The 16,347-nt window shown below is 53.5% G+C and overlaps 2 protein-coding genes across 7 annotated transcripts in view; one reads left to right on the top strand and one right to left on the bottom strand.

Annotated features, from left to right (window-relative positions):
- Positions 1-380: 380 nt before the first annotated feature.
- ANXA9 (annexin A9) lies at positions 381-10,317 on the top strand. 6 transcript variants are annotated; one of them, XM_006755669.2, is made up of 15 exons: positions 567-589; positions 874-948; positions 1,079-1,183; positions 1,651-1,736; positions 1,900-1,996; positions 2,815-2,909; positions 3,122-3,235; positions 3,679-3,769; positions 5,254-5,333; positions 5,519-5,578; positions 6,272-6,356; positions 6,494-6,589; positions 6,674-6,732; positions 9,750-9,872; positions 10,076-10,317. In XM_006755669.2, exons 4-15 carry the CDS (start codon positions 1,662-1,664, stop codon positions 10,136-10,138), a joined length of 1,038 nt encoding a protein of 345 aa, XP_006755732.1. In that variant the 5' UTR covers positions 567-589; positions 874-948; positions 1,079-1,183; positions 1,651-1,661; the 3' UTR covers positions 10,139-10,317. The 6 variants fall into 6 exon arrangements, with proteins under 6 accessions (XP_015414227.1, XP_015414228.1, XP_006755732.1 ...); XM_015558741.1 differs by lacking the exons at positions 567-589; positions 1,079-1,183 and adding an exon at positions 381-484 and having other exon boundaries at positions 1,646-1,736; positions 2,798-2,909; XM_006755665.2 differs by lacking the exon at positions 567-589 and having other exon boundaries at positions 694-948; positions 1,646-1,736.
- A 775-nt stretch (positions 10,318-11,092) lies between these two features.
- FAM63A (family with sequence similarity 63 member A) overlaps positions 11,093-16,347 on the bottom strand; it is a 9,597-nt gene continuing 4,342 nt past the window's right edge. Inside the window, exons 3-10 of the mRNA XM_006755671.2 lie at positions 15,929-15,986; positions 15,506-15,570; positions 14,440-14,598; positions 14,006-14,108; positions 13,516-13,658; positions 12,326-12,517; positions 11,844-11,993; positions 11,093-11,639 (exon numbers count right to left, since the gene is read on the bottom strand). Coding sequence (XP_006755734.1) covers positions 11,559-11,639; positions 11,844-11,993; positions 12,326-12,517; positions 13,516-13,658; positions 14,006-14,108; positions 14,440-14,598; positions 15,506-15,570; positions 15,929-15,986 — 951 coding nt within the window. The 3' untranslated portion in view covers positions 11,093-11,558. The remainder of the gene's footprint in view (positions 11,640-11,843; positions 11,994-12,325; positions 12,518-13,515; positions 13,659-14,005; positions 14,109-14,439; positions 14,599-15,505; positions 15,571-15,928; positions 15,987-16,347) is intronic.

Genomic DNA, 16,347 nt, shown 5'->3' on the forward strand with positions numbered 1-16,347 from the left:
CTCTAGGGAGGCAGGAGGAGACTGCCCCCAGGCCCTGGGGAGCTGGCTGAGGTTCGAGTAACTGCCGGCTCTGGGGCCCCGGACGCTCCTCCCCAAGACTGTTCACCTGCTGCTTCGTGCACAGGCAGCAGCACAAAGCCAGCTGCCGAGGCCGCATCACCGGCGGCTAAAACAGTCCTGGCAGCCGAAAGGCAGTGGAAGGAATCTAAAAAAACAGGGACCCAGGAGCCTCCCTTATCTCCCTGCTGCCCTGAGGGAGCCTGGCACTTCTCTGTCCAGAGGGAACACCCTTTGCATTTTTCTCTCTTGACTCTACCGATCTGCTCCCACCCCGAATACCTGTGCCCTTCCTTCCCCACAGATAGAAGCCGTCCGTCCGCGGGCCCTGCCCTGCCTTCCCGGCTGGTTGACCCTAATGTGGCAGCAGTCAAGGGAGTTTCTGGGCTGGGACCCCCTCTGGGGTGAAGGCTGGGGTGCCTGGCTGGTATGTGCCCCAACAGGTTTTTCTCTATCCGCCTGAAATCAGCCTGGAGCCTGTCTGACCTGCCCCCCCAGGGAGCCAGAGCCAGAGGCAGAGGCAGAGAGCCAGGTCAGAGTCTGGGCTTGGAGGCTGGGCCGCGATGGTCCCACCTGGCCCCACTGGGGAAGCTGTGCACAAAGCCTCGTGTGTGGGGCTGAGCTACGGAGGCCGGGTGTCTGGGAGGAGAGATGCTCGGTCAGGCGGGAGGCGTTGCTGGTGGGACCCAGGACGCCCCGGTCCTCTCCCACACTTGGGAGTGGCCGGGCCCGAGACAACAGCTGGGCTGGTCGGCTAGAGAGGTCATCTGACCGGCTGCTCCACCTGACTGTACACACCCCCCTCTCCTCTACCAGGCCACACAGGAGCTGGTGCCCACACGGGCACACCACCAGGCTGTGACGACACCTGCTCACCCCCAGCACCTCTGGGTAAGCACTGGGCCTGGGCCCCCAGGCTGGGGGGTGGGGTGGGGTGGGGTGGAGAAGGGGCCTGCGGATCTCTTGGGGGAGGGAGAAATGGGTTTTCCTTTCCGACATGAGTACCTGCTCCCTGGTCCAGGCACCCATGTACCCATAAGAACACCAACACCCATCAGTTCAGAAAGTGCACCTGCTGGTCTAGATACCCCAGCTGGGGACTCCGAGGGTGAAAGGCAGACAGCAGGTAGGCGGCTGGGTGGGCTGGGGCCGAGGCGGGACTGCTGCTCTTAGAAGTTAGCTCCCACCTTACCTATTTGTTCACTGCCCCGGGAACAGCCAGCAGGGCCACGGAGGCCAGGGGTCTTGGACCTCAGAAGGGGGTCGGTCATCCACCTCAGGCCAAGGGCTGGGAGCCGGGGGACCAGCCCTGGAGGCAGGGAGGGTTGAGGGCTCGTTTGGTGCCACTTCTGGCAGCATCCCTGATCAACTCTTGCTTCCTGGAGGAGCGTGAGAGAAAGGTGGGGAAGGTGGGGGCTCCCCTCTCACCCTTCCACTTGGGCTCCCAAACCTGCTGAGCAGGTTAAGATTCTCTTTTTCTGCAACAAGGAAAATGGGTGGGCAACGGGAGCCCAGGTTCCAGGGCCGGGGGGTCCTAAAGAGGCCCAGAGGGGCCGGAAGTGCCCCTCAGTTGGGTACCGTTCCCCAGGGCAGCCAGTGGCGCCATGTCTGTGACCAGCGAGAAGACGGGGCGCTCCCTGACCCAGGAGATCCTCAGCCACCTGGGCCTTGCCCACAAGGTAGGGGCTGCCAGGCCTGTAGGAACCATTTTTACTTGATCACCTCAAGGTGTGAGGGGGGCTGGGGACAGGGAAACAGGACAGGCCCCGAGGCCAGGCCAAGGGTCAGGCTGGGGCTCTGGGGAGGCCCTGGGCAGCCCCGTGATGCCTCCTTGCTCTTAAGACTGCAGCGTGGGGGACCCTGGGCACCCTCCGGACCTTCCTGAGCTTCAGTGTGGACAAGGACGTGCAGCGGCTGCTGAGGGCCATCACGGGCCCAGGTGAGCCCCTTTCCCTCTGCACTTGGGGGGGTTCCGCTCTTGGAAGCCAGTCTGCGGACCGGGACCGAGCGAGGAGGGAGGACTGACGAACTCAATAGACGTTCGTGGAATGCCTTAATTCCTGAATGTCAAGTACCATGGTAGGTGTGTCATCGCGGTTCTCACAACACCCTGTGAGCTGTCTTATTCTTTCCATCGGACGGATGAGGAAACCGGGGCTCAGGGAGGTGAGGGCGCTTCCCCCAGGTCTCACAGCTCAGAATGGCAGAGCTTGATTCCTAATCCAACTCTGCTGATCCCCAAAAGCCACTTTTTTCCCCCACCACACAGGCCACTTTTGCCTAAATTTGGGTAGGATTTGCATGCCACTTGGCATCTCATTTGCATTTTCTGTGTTAAGTGTTTTTATTGAATTTTATTTTTTATTTTTAAAGAGAGAGAGGAAGGGAGAGGGGGAGGGAAACAGACCCATCAGTGTGAGAGAGAAACATTTATCGGCTGCCTCCTTTATGCCCCCCTCCCCGCCCTCCCCCCGGTGCCCCTAGAGGATCCAGCTCACATGTGCCCTGACGAGGAATCCAACTGGCAGCCTCTTGGTTCCTGGTTCAATGCTCAACCACTGAGCCACACTGGCCGGGCTGCATCTTCTTTTGAAACTAAATGGAAGTGGGGGGTGATGGGACCCCTGCCCCTGTCCTTCCAGCCCTTTCTGGGATCTAGTTCTGTCCTCCTCGGGAGGCTTCAAGCCTGAGGAGTGAGGGACCCCCAACCCTGTAAAGACCCTGATTGGGGTCTTCCCAGCCCTTATCTTGGTTCAGGGGTGGACCGCACCGCCATTGTGGACGTGCTGACCAATCGGAGCCGAGAGCAGAGGCAGCTCATTGCTCAAGCTTTCCAGGGGCGCACCCAACAGGTGAGGCCACCGGGGCTTCCCAGGGGCAGCGCACCGGGGTGAGAAGTCCCTGAAGACTTGGGGTCCAGCAGTAGCAGGCCGGCCCCTGCCCCCTGGTTAAATGGGGGTGGTGCCTCAGGCCTGAGATAAAAACCAACCAAATATTCCCGAACCTCCCCACACGTCTGGGGCCTCCCCTCATGCTGCTCCTCTGCCATGGGGGCCCCGTGCAGGACCTGCTGAAGTCCCTGCAGGCGGCGCTCTCCGGCCACCTCGAGCGGATTGTGGTGGCCCTGCTGCAGCCGGCAGCCCGTCTGGATGCTCGGGAACTGAGGACAGCCCTGAAGGTACCAGGACTGGAGGCTTGATGGGGGGTCTGGGAAGTGAGGTCACGGTGGAGGGAAGGAGAAGGCTGCCTGACCCGCCTTTGCCCACTCCAGAGGAGTAGACTGGGCAGATGCCCCCTTTGACCATCCCGTCCTGACCCTAGGACAGTGGTTCTCAACCTTCTGGCCCTTTAAATACAGTTCCTCATGTTGTGACCCAACCATAAAATTACTTTTGTTGCTGCTTCATAACTGTCATGTTGCTACTGTTATGAATCGTCATGTAAATATCTCATATGCAGGATGGTCTTAGGCGACCCCTGTGAAAGGGTCGTTCGACCGCCAAAGGGGTCGCGACCCACAGGTTGAGAACCGCTGCCTTAGGAGGACAGGCGGTCAGCATCTACTCTCTGCCATCCTAGAGACGTGGCCCAGTCTCAGAGCGGCCTCCCAATTTCTCGTAGGACTCGGGTGCTGCTGAGGATGTGGGGGTGGAAATCCTTGCTACTCGCACCCCACCCCAGCTGCAGGAGTGCCTGGCAGCCTACAAACATGGTAAGAGCGCGAGGGAGGGAGTTGCAGGAGCTGGAAATGGAGCCGAGGACCGTCCTCGCCTTTCCTGCCCTCTGTCCAGGCGGGCGAGCCCTCGGGGAGCCTGTCTGCCCAAGTCCTGTTACCTGGGGCTCTCTCCTCCCTCCTGCCCCCACCCAGGGACCCGTCTCCCCAGGAGACAGCCAGATGTGATCAGTAAAGAAAGAGGCAGTGACGAACCATCTTAGTCTGGGGCTCCGGGGCAGATTCCACGGTAATGGCAGCGTTGGGCACGATGACCGTCCCTAGGGTAGCTGTGTCATCTTCACGGCCCCGTGCTCATTCCGCCATCACAGCATGGCCCAGGCCAAATCGCACCTGCTGCAGCCAGGGGGGAAGGTGGGGGCCTGCTCTCTAAATCATGGGTGTCCCCTCTCCGCTCCTGGCTGCTGGCCTCGCTTGGCTGCCACATGCCTCACCCACTAATTGGAACCTAGCTCCTTCGCAACCTCATCTCAGCCACACACACACCCCTTTTTTTAATATATATTTTTATTGATTTCAGAGAGGAAGGGAGGGGGAAAAAGAGACAGAACCACCAATGATGAGAGAGAACCATCAATCAGCTGCCTCCTGTATGCCCTCTACTGGGGGCTGAGCCTGCAACCTGAGCATGTGGCCTTGACCGGAATCGAACACAGGACCCTTCAGTCCGTAGGCCAATGCTCTATCCACTGAGCCAAACCAGCTAGGGCCACAACCCCTTTTTTTTCTTTCCCCAATTTTCCTTGGATGTCCAGTCTTGACCTATCTCTCTCATATATATATTGATTTCAGAGAGGAAGGGAGAGGGAAAAAGAGACAGAAACACCAATGATGAGAGAGAACCATCAATCAGCTGCCTCCTGTATGCCCTCTACTGGGGGCTGAGCCTGCAAGCTGGGCATGTGCCCTGACCAGGAATCAAACCGTAACCTCCTGGCTCATAGGCTGATGCTCAACCAGTGAGCCACATCAGCTGAGGTTGGCCTATCTCTTAATCCTTCTCCTACCTCTCTCCCCTGTTGCTTCTGTTTTTCTCTTTTCTCTCTTTCCTGTTTGTTTCCTTCTGTAATATCCTACCTCTCACATCACTTTCCTAACCTCCAATGTGGGGCCAGGCCCTCGCCCTCTTGCCTCATCACATGGGTTTCCTTGTCTCCTCTTCACTGCCTGGAGACCACTGGAGTAACAGGTGCCTCCTGCCCGCAGAAGGTTGGCGCCTGCAGATGAGGCCACGCCACAGTGCGTGATCCCACAGCACCTGGGTGCTCACAGCTTAGGGATGCTTTCAGGGTGGCCGTGATGGTGCTTCTGCCTGCCGTCCTGGGGACTAGCAGCCATTGAGCTACTGCAAGCAGGACGTAGCAGGGTTGGCAGGGCACAGTGGCCAGACATTCGACGGGTCCTAGAGGCATGCACCTTGGGGAAAACCAGGAGGATTCAGAGAGCTCTTGACCCCACCCCAGATTTCCAGGTGGAGGCACAGGAGGACATCAAATCCGAGACCAGTGGCACCTTGCGGGACCTGCTCCTGGCCCTGGCCAAGGTGAGGAGGACCGACCTTCATCGAAAGAGAGTTACACCATCTGGGGGAGGTGGGACAGAGTGCGGAGCTTTGTTTTGATGTAATGGACAAGAGGGGGCTTTGTGGGGAGACTAGGTCTGGATTGTTGACCTGGAGATGAAAAGCTGCCCCTCATAGAGTCCTCCTGAGAGAGTTTCTCCTCCTAGGGGGGCCGCGAGAGCTACTCCGAAATCATTGACTATAACTTGGCAGAACAGGACGTCCAGGTGAGCAGGGGCTGAGGAGTTGGCACAGTCATGCACCTAAGACACCTCCTCTATCATACCTTAGAGCCCGCAACCCATGGATCCACTTGTCCTACAAGCCTTTCCTTGCCTCGGGGAAGGAGCGTGATAGGGGCATGGGGTGCCAGGTGGTGTCACATTTGAAACCTTTCGCTCATCTGACCTCTGATTCCTGACCTCACAGGAAGTGAGCTCCTCAACTCCCATTGGCCTTTGGGCTGGGGGACCCTGCCCAGACTCTCCCTGGGGGATTATTTCATCCCTTCAGTGCCAGAATTACCCAAAATGGTGGGTGGAGCTGTGAGGGCAGAACCCCTCTTGTACTCTTACCTCCCCCCCTTTTTTAATATATTTTTATTGATTTTAGAGAGGAAGGGAGAGAGAGAGAGAGAAACATCAATGATGAGAGAATCATTGATTGGCTGCCTCCTGCACACCCTACACTGAGGATCGAGCCCGCAACCTGGGCATGTACCCTGACGGGGAATCAAATTGTGACCTCCTGGTTCATAGGTCAATGCTCAACTACTGAGCCACCTGCCCCCCCCCATATATATATATATATAATTTTTCACCCTTATCCCATTTCACCATCACTGTGATGGATTCTGGGAACATGGTAACCATGGCTCTGCAGCCGCCAACCAACGATCCTAATTTACTCCCCACTCGCAGGCATTGAAGCAGGCTGAAGGACCCAGCACAGAAGGAATATGGGTCCTTATCCTCACCCAGAGAAACCCTGACCACCTCGTCCGAGGTACACATGAGCCCTCTTGCCTCCCCCACTTGCTCTAATGACGAGTTTTGCCTGAGGAAGGCGAGGAAGCTCCTCCTTCCCTGTGATAATCAGCCCCCGCATTTATCTTTCTAACCACCTCCTCCTCACGCCACAAGTGTTTGATCAGTACCAGCGGCGCACCGGGCACGAGTTGGAGCACACCGTCCGGAGCCGTTTCCACGGAGATGCCCAGAGGGCTCTGCTCAGCCTAGGTAGGGGCCTGCTCAGGCCACGTGGGTAGGGGGCCTCCCTGGAACTGGAGCTACCTCTCTCCATCTCTCCCTCTTTGCTTCCAGCCTCGGTGATCAGGAACACAGCGCTGTACTTTGCCGATAAACTTCACCAAGCCCTTCAGGTAAGAGGGACACTCCTTTTCTCTTCCGCCTTGGGGACAAAAGCTGGGGGAGACACTTCCTGGGCAAGAGAGAGGAAGTTTCACATTGCTGCTGCTAATGCAACAATTTCATGTTTACTTTATAAACTTATAGCAGCTCTCAGGTTTGCAAACTGCCTTGCCAAGAGTAGAGGCGTGAGCTGTGGTTAGAGCTAAGTTAGTTGACTTAAGGGCACTCAGGTTAACATTCTGGCCTGATTCACGTCCAGGTGGCCACATATCGATATGAATTTGTGCTGGAGGACAGTGCCCTGTCCAGTTTTAGTTCTTGCCAGAACGGTGATGGTTATAAAACACCAGCAAGAATAACGACAAGAACCAGCATTGCTCAGGCGTTCATGGTGTACCAGGGCTTCTGTTGAACACATTGCCCTCATTTCAGTTAATGCCTGTTTTATAGATGAGAAACTGAAGCAGAGAGATTACATACCTTGCCAAGGTCACACAGCTATTGAGTCATCTATTCTCCTTACAAAATACACAATGTTCCTGTAGGACATTGAACTGTCACATGTCAACTCCTCGTCGATCCCATAGGTGTTGGTCTATCTATACAGTCCCACCTCGTTGTATTGAGCGTGTAGAGATTGAGTTTTTTACAAATTGAGGTAAGACCCTCCCTCTACCAGCAAAAAGATGACACCTCACTAAAGACTTAGATGATGGTTAGCCTTTTTAAGTAGTAAAGTATATTAAAATTAAGGTATATTCATTGCTTTATTAGACATAATGCTATTGCACACTTACTAGGCTACAACATAGTGCAAACATAGTTTTACTATGAACTGGGAAGCCAAAGAGTTTGTGTGGCTGGCTTTATGGTGATATGCGCGTTAGTGTGGTCGTGTGGAACCAAACCCACAATACCTCCAAGGTGTGCCTGTGCTATAAACCACACCGGAAGCGCACCAGGAACACATTTATGTGTTCACACTGTCAGACTTTGTTCTATATTACTCATAATTAAATTGGTGACTTTGGTGTGAATAATTTCATAAGCAGAATCTAGTCATTTTGCTCATTGAGCCAGGTCCCCCAAAGCTATAAATAAAATAAAAAAAATCCTCTAAAATGTGAAGAATATAAAAATGGTTATTATTTTGGCCAATGGACTAGCCTTTTGTATATTGGTTGAGAAACCATCATGCCTTGTTGACAGCTATTCAAAAGACAGTACCAACAAAAAACAAAGACAGTACATATAAGAACTTGTTCTATCATCTAGAGATTACCATTTTGACAGTGGATTATTATACTTACCCAATAAAGCCTGTATTATTACAGTGAGTCAGCAGGAGAGTTGTGGTTATCTCATTTGCGTCATAAAAACAAATTGTATCCCAGCAGTAAATAATTGTAATGTATGTGTTTGGATTACAGGACTCACACTCTTGAATATAAATGCTAGATTTATCTTAGAAGGAGGAGTCTAAAAATAATAGAGGCCCATTTTTCTGGATAAAATTTTCAGAAAACTTCCAAAAAGCTTGCCAATCAGATGCCAAGTACATTCTCAAGTATCAAGGCTAGGTTTATGTTTAATATAGGTTTGGTGTGGAGGGTTCTTGTATACCAAAGGGAATATTCAGTTAATGAGTGGCCCTTGCCCAAATTCTACACCTTTGGCGTAACAAGAGTTGAAAGAAGGGATACTGGGAAGCAATTACAATCCTTATCACGACACAAAACGGATGACACATGAAATTTTTAAAATAAAGTAGCCATCAGGCCCCCTGCCAATCAGGTAATGAGTCCAAATGAAATATAGCATTTTCTTTTTACTTCATCACTTTCTTTTGTTTCTTCATGGGAGATCTGTGGGAATGGCATGAGTGTGGGTTGCAGGCACTTCTGGGAAGGATCATGGGAGTCAAGTGACTGAGCAAACTCTGAAAAGGAGGGTGGTAGCACATGGGGACAGCACCAGGGCACAGCTCATGACACAAACAGGACTTTTGCAACCAAAAATGTTTATTTTGCGATCTCTTGTGATAGCACATTACTTATGATCATCAATTGTCATTCATGACCCGGCCATGTTTTGTACCGCTATTATGTCTAAATGGGACCCTCCATTACCGTCTTTAACCAGAAAGCGGGAGGCCTGGTGCAGGTAGAGGAGGAAGACAGGGATGCTGAACCCCAGGGGTCCAACCAGGAGAAACTGATGTGTAAAGATGGGGCAGGGAGATGGCCCTGGTGAGCCCAGATCAGAACCGGAAGTCCCATGACTGCGCCTGGTCAGAGCCCCAACACCCCGGCTTGGGGGTAGGGTGGTGTACCCTTCTGGGACACTCACTCACTTGGGAGTTAAAAACTGTCCTCCTGGCTTTCATGCTGGAAGTCTTTATAGGTAGCAAGTCTCACTTCCCCGCTGCACTCCCTGCACACAGCTGAGCATATGCCCTGGAGAATTCATGCCTTTTGAGTGCCCTGCCTTTGGAGCTGCCCATGAATGACCGAACGACCGAGCTCTGGGGGAGCGAGGCTCTGAGCTAGTGGCCTGGCCAGGAAAGACGTGGAAGGGAAGAATAGTACTCCAGCTTCTGCCAGAGCCTGATCTTTCCTGCTGCGCCATCTTCCATGAGGATGGACAAAGATAACTTTTCCCTTAGATCAGTGGTTCTCAACCTTCCTAATGCCGCGACCCTTTAATACAGTTCCTCATGTTGTGGTGACCCCCAATTTCATTGTTACAAATTGAACATAATTAAAGCATAGTGATTCATCACAAAAACAATATGTAATTATATATGTGTTTTCCGATGATCTTAGCTGACCCCTATGAAAGGGTCGTTCCACCCCCAAAGGGGTCGCGACCCACAGGTTGAGAACCGCTGCCCTAGATACCCTCTTCTCTTTCCCCTCGACACGCACCTCACCTCCACTTTCTAGAATAATTTACCATGACATCTAATCCCTATTCTTTGAGAATCTCACTGCCATTCCCCTCCCCATTCTGTTTCTTCTCCTACTAGGACACCGAGCCCAATTACCAAGCCCTGATGCGCATCCTTATCTCTAGAAGTGAGACTGACCTTCTAAGCATCCGAACTGAGTTCAAAAGGAAGTTTGGGAAGTCCCTCTATTCTTCCCTCCGGGTGAGCGCTCTGCCCCTCTTTTCCCCCCCCATGTGCTCCCTGCTCACAGCTGAGCATATGCCCTGGAGAATTCACGAGTGAGTCTCCGGTAACTTTAGTGTAAGGCTCCGGGCACCAGACAAGTTCTGTACCAGCACGAGGGAGGGGGCAGAGTCCTGGGCCACAGCGGTGGTCTTTCTAACATTTAATTCTCTTGTCTGCAGGATGCCGTGAAAGGGGACTGTCGACTAGCCCTACTAACCCTGTGCAGGGCCGAAGACCTTTGAGACCCCCTCCCCCTTCCACTCCCACATGACACTCAAGGATCTGAGTCCCACGCTTGGCTGAGCCTGCAGGAGACCAGCTGAGCCTCCAAATAGGATAACCCCTCACTGAGCATCACACGTTCCAGCTTCTGTGGAGGCGGGAACTCGAAGTTTTCTTCTAAATCCCTTCATTGTCCTCATCTCAAAGTGATAGCTGCACCTGGATCGCCTAGCTCTGTCTTAGGTGTGGGTTAATAGGATCTCCTGGATAGTTTCTGCCCTGCGCCTTCCTCCCATACCCTGGGCAGAACATCTCACCCACACTGGTAGTTTTTTTTTTTTTTTAACTAATTTCATTCTTGTTTGTGTTCCCTGATTGAAGTTTGGGTGGAGCAGGACATGGGGCTGGGAGGAGGCCTTGACGTTGAAGTGCATTTGGTTATTCAACAGGAATCCTGTTCGGGACTTTAGAGCTGCAGTTATCAACAACCCCCTCCCTTAGGGTTGTCTCTCCCCTCCGCACCCCCCCTCCCCCATTATTCTCTCTTCCCCAGGAAATTTTAGGCAAAATAATTGAGAAACAGGAACCTGAACAAGGTCAGAAATGGTCAGAGGTAGCAAAGGACCATCTGTACAAAACTGGGGGGCAAGCCGAGGATCCAGCTGCCTCTTGCCTGCCTGGGGAGTCTCTCGGGTTAGCAGGGAGCACAATCCCCACATTCCTCTGTCCAAAGGGGGACTTGGAAACCCACCTCCAAATCAGAGGACTATTTCCCAAAGAAGGCCCAGCAAAAACAGAGACACCCCAACAGCGAAGGGACAAGCAGGCTCTGGTTCCCCCTGCTGGCTCATTCAGACATGACAGGCACCCCCGCCACACACACACCTCTACCTTCCCTCCCCCTTTGCATTCCCCAATTGGGTCAAATGCTTCACCGCTTGACCCCGTTGCTGCAGGGTATGGCAAACAACAGATCTCAGGAGACAATGTTTATTTCCAAACCCCTAGGAAGGCATTACAAATAATGAAGATAGAAACCCAAATCAAATCCTGAAACAGAGGGAGACGGACTTGCAGGATAGCCAGAGGGACCCCGCCAGTCAGGGGGGGAGGTAGGGGAGATGCATTTCAGGCAGGGACCTCACCCTGGAGCCTGAGTCTGTATATTAGTGTGATATTCTGGGCAGAGGGAGTTGGGGATCAGACATCCTCACCCCAGCAGTCCCACTGTTGCCCTGGGTGATTGGGAGGAAGAGAAGGCCGCAGCGAGTGAGCAAGGAGGTCGCCGAGTCTGACCTTGACATTTCCTTCCCGCTCGGATCCCCAACGGTCCATAAATAAGTTACCCTGCATATCTCAGGGGGTGACCTGGGAGAGCAAACCAAATAGTCACAGCCTCTGACAGAAGAGGCAGGGCAGCCGGGCACCGGGCACCGGGCGCTACAGGAGGACACAGTCAGACTCCGGCTTGGGCCGCCGCCGCCGCTCTCCTGCCGGGCGTCCAGATGGGGCTCCTCTCCCCTGTATGGGATTTAACAAGTGGCCATCCATCAGCCTGAGCAGAGCACAAGGACAGATTCTGGATGGAAGCGGGTCAGGATGGGGAGGGGCAGTGGGGAGAGGAAGAGAGGAAGGGATCCAGGGGAGAGGGCCAGACAGGAGAAGGGTCCCCCAGGGAAACCTTGAAGAATAACAACTGCTGAGGACAGGGTACAGCGGGCTCACCTGTGGCGACGGGGCCCGTGCTGGCACCGGCTGGGCCCCTTGCTGCTGTTGGTACTCCTCCTGCTGCAGTTGCTGGGCCAGCTCCAAGTCGCTGAGACCCAACGTGCCTTGTGGCTGCTGCTGCTGCAGGGACAAGGCGATCAGGTAGTCCTGCAGAGAGAGGGGGAGAGAGCAGGGTTGTGAGGTGGGCTGCGGCCTGGGAGATATTCCAGGCTAGGCTTAGGTTCCCAAACCAGTTTTTCCTCCTCATCTTTCCATTTCTCTCTCGTTCCTCCTCCTCCAGAGCATGCCACACAGCCAAGCACATTCTCTGTGGTGCCAGAGAATACCCACCAAGCGTGGAGATGGCCCCCAGGTAACAGGAAAGGGACAGGGGTGTCATGTCATCATCGCTAGATGACGCGATGCACACAGCTCACAGACGGCCAAAAGGTCTCTGAAGGGAACGTGCTCTCTGCACCCTTCCCCAAAGCGCCGCACACCTGGTCTACCTGCCGCTGTTTTTCGGGGGAGCCACCCCCACCTTCTGCTCCAGGCCCCTTGCCCAGGGAATGACTCAGGTGGAAGTCAGAGTCACAAAAGCAGCTGTCCCCGTCCACGTTGTGCAGACTCTCCCACACCACCTGCTCCTCCTGTAGGAAGCCCTGGTCGGTGACCAGCAAGTACAAGTGGCTCTGCAAGGAAGAGACAGAGCTAATTAGTGGGACAGGTAAGCTAGAGGCACTGACGGCCCCACGTCGTCTGAGATGCCCGGAGACCATCTGAGCCAATGGGGGTGCCAGCTGGAACATGTCAGTGTGAGCTGCGGGTCTTGTATGAGTATGAGCGGCTGAGGGGAGGGGGAAGGGACGTCCGAGTGGATGGTCAGCTGGGTGAGAGCATGGCGGTCCCTGTGGTCAGGCATGGAGTCCTCAGGGCTGGGATCCTGCTTCCTCCCCTGCTTCCCACTGTTTCCGAGACTCACCTGATGGCCGTGTGGGGAAATCCTTCGAGAACCAAAGACCGCTCCCTCTTCTACTCAAGTCCTAGAGAGCTAAAACGATTTCTAACTTGGGAAGACTTTGGTACTGTTGGAAAATTCCCTTCCTGCCCTAGCTGGTTTGGCTCATGGATAGAGCGTCGGCCTGCGGACTAAAGGGTCCCAGGTTCGATTCGGGCCGATAGGGGGCAGGCAGGAGGCAGCTGATCAATGATACTCTCTCATCAGTGATGTTTCCATCTCTCTCTCCCTCTCCCTTCCTCTCTGTAAAAAATCAATAAAATATATATTAAAAAATAATAACAATAATAAAATAAAAATTCCCTTCCAATGGGACAGGATTACACTTTCCTGGCTCACTCCTATGGTTTGCTCTGGCCAATGAGATGTTAGCAGAAATGACACTTCCAGGTGGGAGCGCGACAAGCCAGTGTGTGGTGTCCCGCCTGCATCCCAGGTAAAGGCTGTTTTGTCAGCCCGAGACCCCGAGGGAAGATGAGGCGAGTGTGTGCAGTGGCCATGCAGCGTGAGTGGGGCATAAACCTTGGTCGCAGGAAACCACAGGGACTGTGGGGGTCATTGGTTATCAGCGCTTGATCTCCCCTGCCCTGACTGAAAACACGGGCCCAGAAGGAAAAGGCATGAGGAAACAAACAGCCCTCCAGCCCTCCCCCACCCCCAAGGCCCCATCACCTTGTGCTTAGTCATGGTGCTGAAGTGGTTGTTCCGGAAAAAGACGCTAAGTTCGCCCTCCTTGGCAGCCGCGGTGAGCTCACACAGCCCGTGGTAGGTCAGCTGGGCCGCGGTGGTCTCCAGGAACTGCTCGGCAATCAGGCCTGCGGAGGCCACAGGGAGTGGGGGCGGGGCCTTGGCTTACACCCCAAGTCCACAGAACGGGGGGGCACCCAGAGAGTCTCTGTCCAAAGGCCGGGGGGTGGTCCCACCCTCTGAAATCTCTTCCCTGGAGCCTGGCTGCAGTCATTCATTCAACAAACAGTTGCGGAGCGGCCACCTCACGCCCGCCAGGCACTGCATTAGGGGGACTAATGTGTTCCCCAAACTCCCTTTCTAGTGGGATGTGGTGGGGACGGGCGGGGGGGGGAGGGAATAGACAATGAACAATAAATCAAACTAGCCTTCATCCCCTCCACATAAGAGCCACAGGAGAGAAGGGGGGGCTCACCTTCTGTCACCAGGTTGGTGTCGCTGGAGTGCTTGCAGGTGATGATCTTCTCCACCAGCTGGTTGTAGCTCAGTTTCCCAACTGCACTCACAGCCTCAGGACTCTGCATGGGCAGTGGGGTGGGGTAAGAATAGAAAAAAAAAAAAATGACATCTTTTTAGGAAGGAAATGGACTGCAACCCTAGGACCAAAGGTTCCTGAAACCTTGGCCGTCTCAATAACTGCCTATGATTTGCTTGTATTTGAATGTTTACCAAAAATGTTTAAGGTTCAAGGAATTCTCCACTGGGTCCTGCCTCTAAACCGGATTCCCTCCAAAGCCAATCAAATCCCTACATCCCTAACCCCTACCTCGCTAACCAACAGCCCACAAAACGCTGCTGCTCTGTCACTTGAGCTGGACAAGCATCTCATCTGGGCCCTGTCACCCTCACCTGAGGATCGACAAGCCAGCCGTGGTACAGGGGGATCCCCAGGAGGTCGAAGATACTGCACTCAGGCGTGTACTCAAAATCGGAGACCCCTGTGAATCGCACATTGACATCCAGACCGGTGGCCAGTTTGGGCAGCACGGTCATTGCGTCGTCCACATTCTGGGGGTAGAAATGAAATCGATGGATATATTAAATAATTAACACATTGCATATCTTTATTGATTTTTTAAAAATTTATTTTATTAATTTCTTACAGAGAGGAAGGGAGAGGGGTAGTTAGAAACATCTGATGAGAGAGAAACATTGATCAGCAGCCTCCTGCACACCCCTCACTGGTACATCCCCTTGACCGGAATCGAACCTGGGACCCTTCAGTCCGCAGGCCGACACTCTATCCACTGAGCCAAACTGGTTAAGGGCTCTTTATTGATTTTTTAAAATATTTTTAATTGATTTCATCAGAGAGGAAGAGAGAGAGAGAGAGACACTGGTTGGGTGATTTTTTTTTGGGGGGGGCGGGGGCGGAGAAGAAGGAAGAGGGAGAAAGAGAAACATAAATGTGAGAGCAAAACATGGATTGGCTGCCTCCTGCATTTCTCCTCCCCCACCCCCACCCCCGACCCGCCACTGAAAACCCAGGCACATGCCCCCAATGTGGAATTGAACCTGCAACCCTTCAGTGCCCAACCCACTGAGCCACACCTGCCAGGGCAGCACATTGTATATCTTAAATTTACATATCTCAATGAAGCTTAGAACATGATGGTCTAGCCTCCCCTCCCCTCCATTCCAGTCCCACCCCCAGAAATAAAATATTAAGCTTGTTGCTTTTCTTCCCAAGTTCTCTTACAAGCCATTCCATTCCTCCCTTGCCTCAACCCCTCTTTATCTTATGTAGATAAACTTATTTTCTAGGACAGAGATTTACCCTCCTCTTCCTCCTGCAGAAAAAAAAAATCATAGTTCAAGGAACCCTCTTGAGAAGCAGCAGAAAGGCTTCCCTTCATAGCCTGGGTGCCCCCTTGCCAGGCTGCAAACCTCTTTGCCCACAGACCTTTTTGCTCACCTGCTGAAAATTAAGCTGAAGTCCCTCTGACTTCTCCTGGGGCTTGATGGACAGGAGGCAGTCTCCTACAAGACAGGATTCCTTATCAGTCTACCCCACCAATGGCCCTCGAAGCAGTGTCCTCCTCTCCTGAGAATGGGCGGGGGTCATGTCACCAAACCACTGGCTTTCAGAGCTGGGAAGGGCCTTAGATTCGAGTCCTGACCTTTCATGTCCCAGAGGAGGAAATCAGCTCACAGAGGTGAAGGGCCTGCCCAGGGCCACATGGGAAAGCTACAACCCAGGACTCCTGACACCCAGAGCCTTCACCCTCCCTGACACATCCAAACCCCGAATGGGAAGTCCCTCAATATTCTGGATTTCTGGCTGAGGGGATAGTGCTCGTAATTCTGTGCAATTCCTCTTCAAGGCCCAGTCACTCACCAAGGTGGGTCATGAGCTCAGCTGATGTGATCACTTCCTTCTGAGGGGGCAGCTTCACCTGGAGGCAGAGAGTGATCAGAGGGTCAGCATGTGCTGCTCCCCTTCGCCGGGCACCTCGGGTGAGACCCATAGGAGGTGGGGGAGGGGGGCAGGGGTTGCCTAGAGGGAGGGTGTGTTGGGAAAAAAGAAGGCTTATAATGCAAGCAAGGGAGCGAATGTGAAATACTGCAATACAGGAAGAGGACAGAGAACTGCTTTTTGTTGGTTTGTTTTTATGAACCTCTTCTTTCATTTGTTCCAGCTGGAGAAATAGGAAGAGTAACTTGAAAACTTTTGACTGGCTTGTGAAAATCAGGATGACCAAGGAAGTAGGTCAGGGAAGAGACCTTCCTCAGCAGTTTCTGAGGCCCCGCCACCCC

This window comes from Myotis davidii, unplaced genomic scaffold (assembly GCF_000327345.1).
Source record: "Myotis davidii unplaced genomic scaffold, ASM32734v1 scaffold653, whole genome shotgun sequence".
In the NCBI taxonomy this organism is placed as follows: Eukaryota; Metazoa; Chordata; class Mammalia; order Chiroptera; family Vespertilionidae; genus Myotis; species Myotis davidii.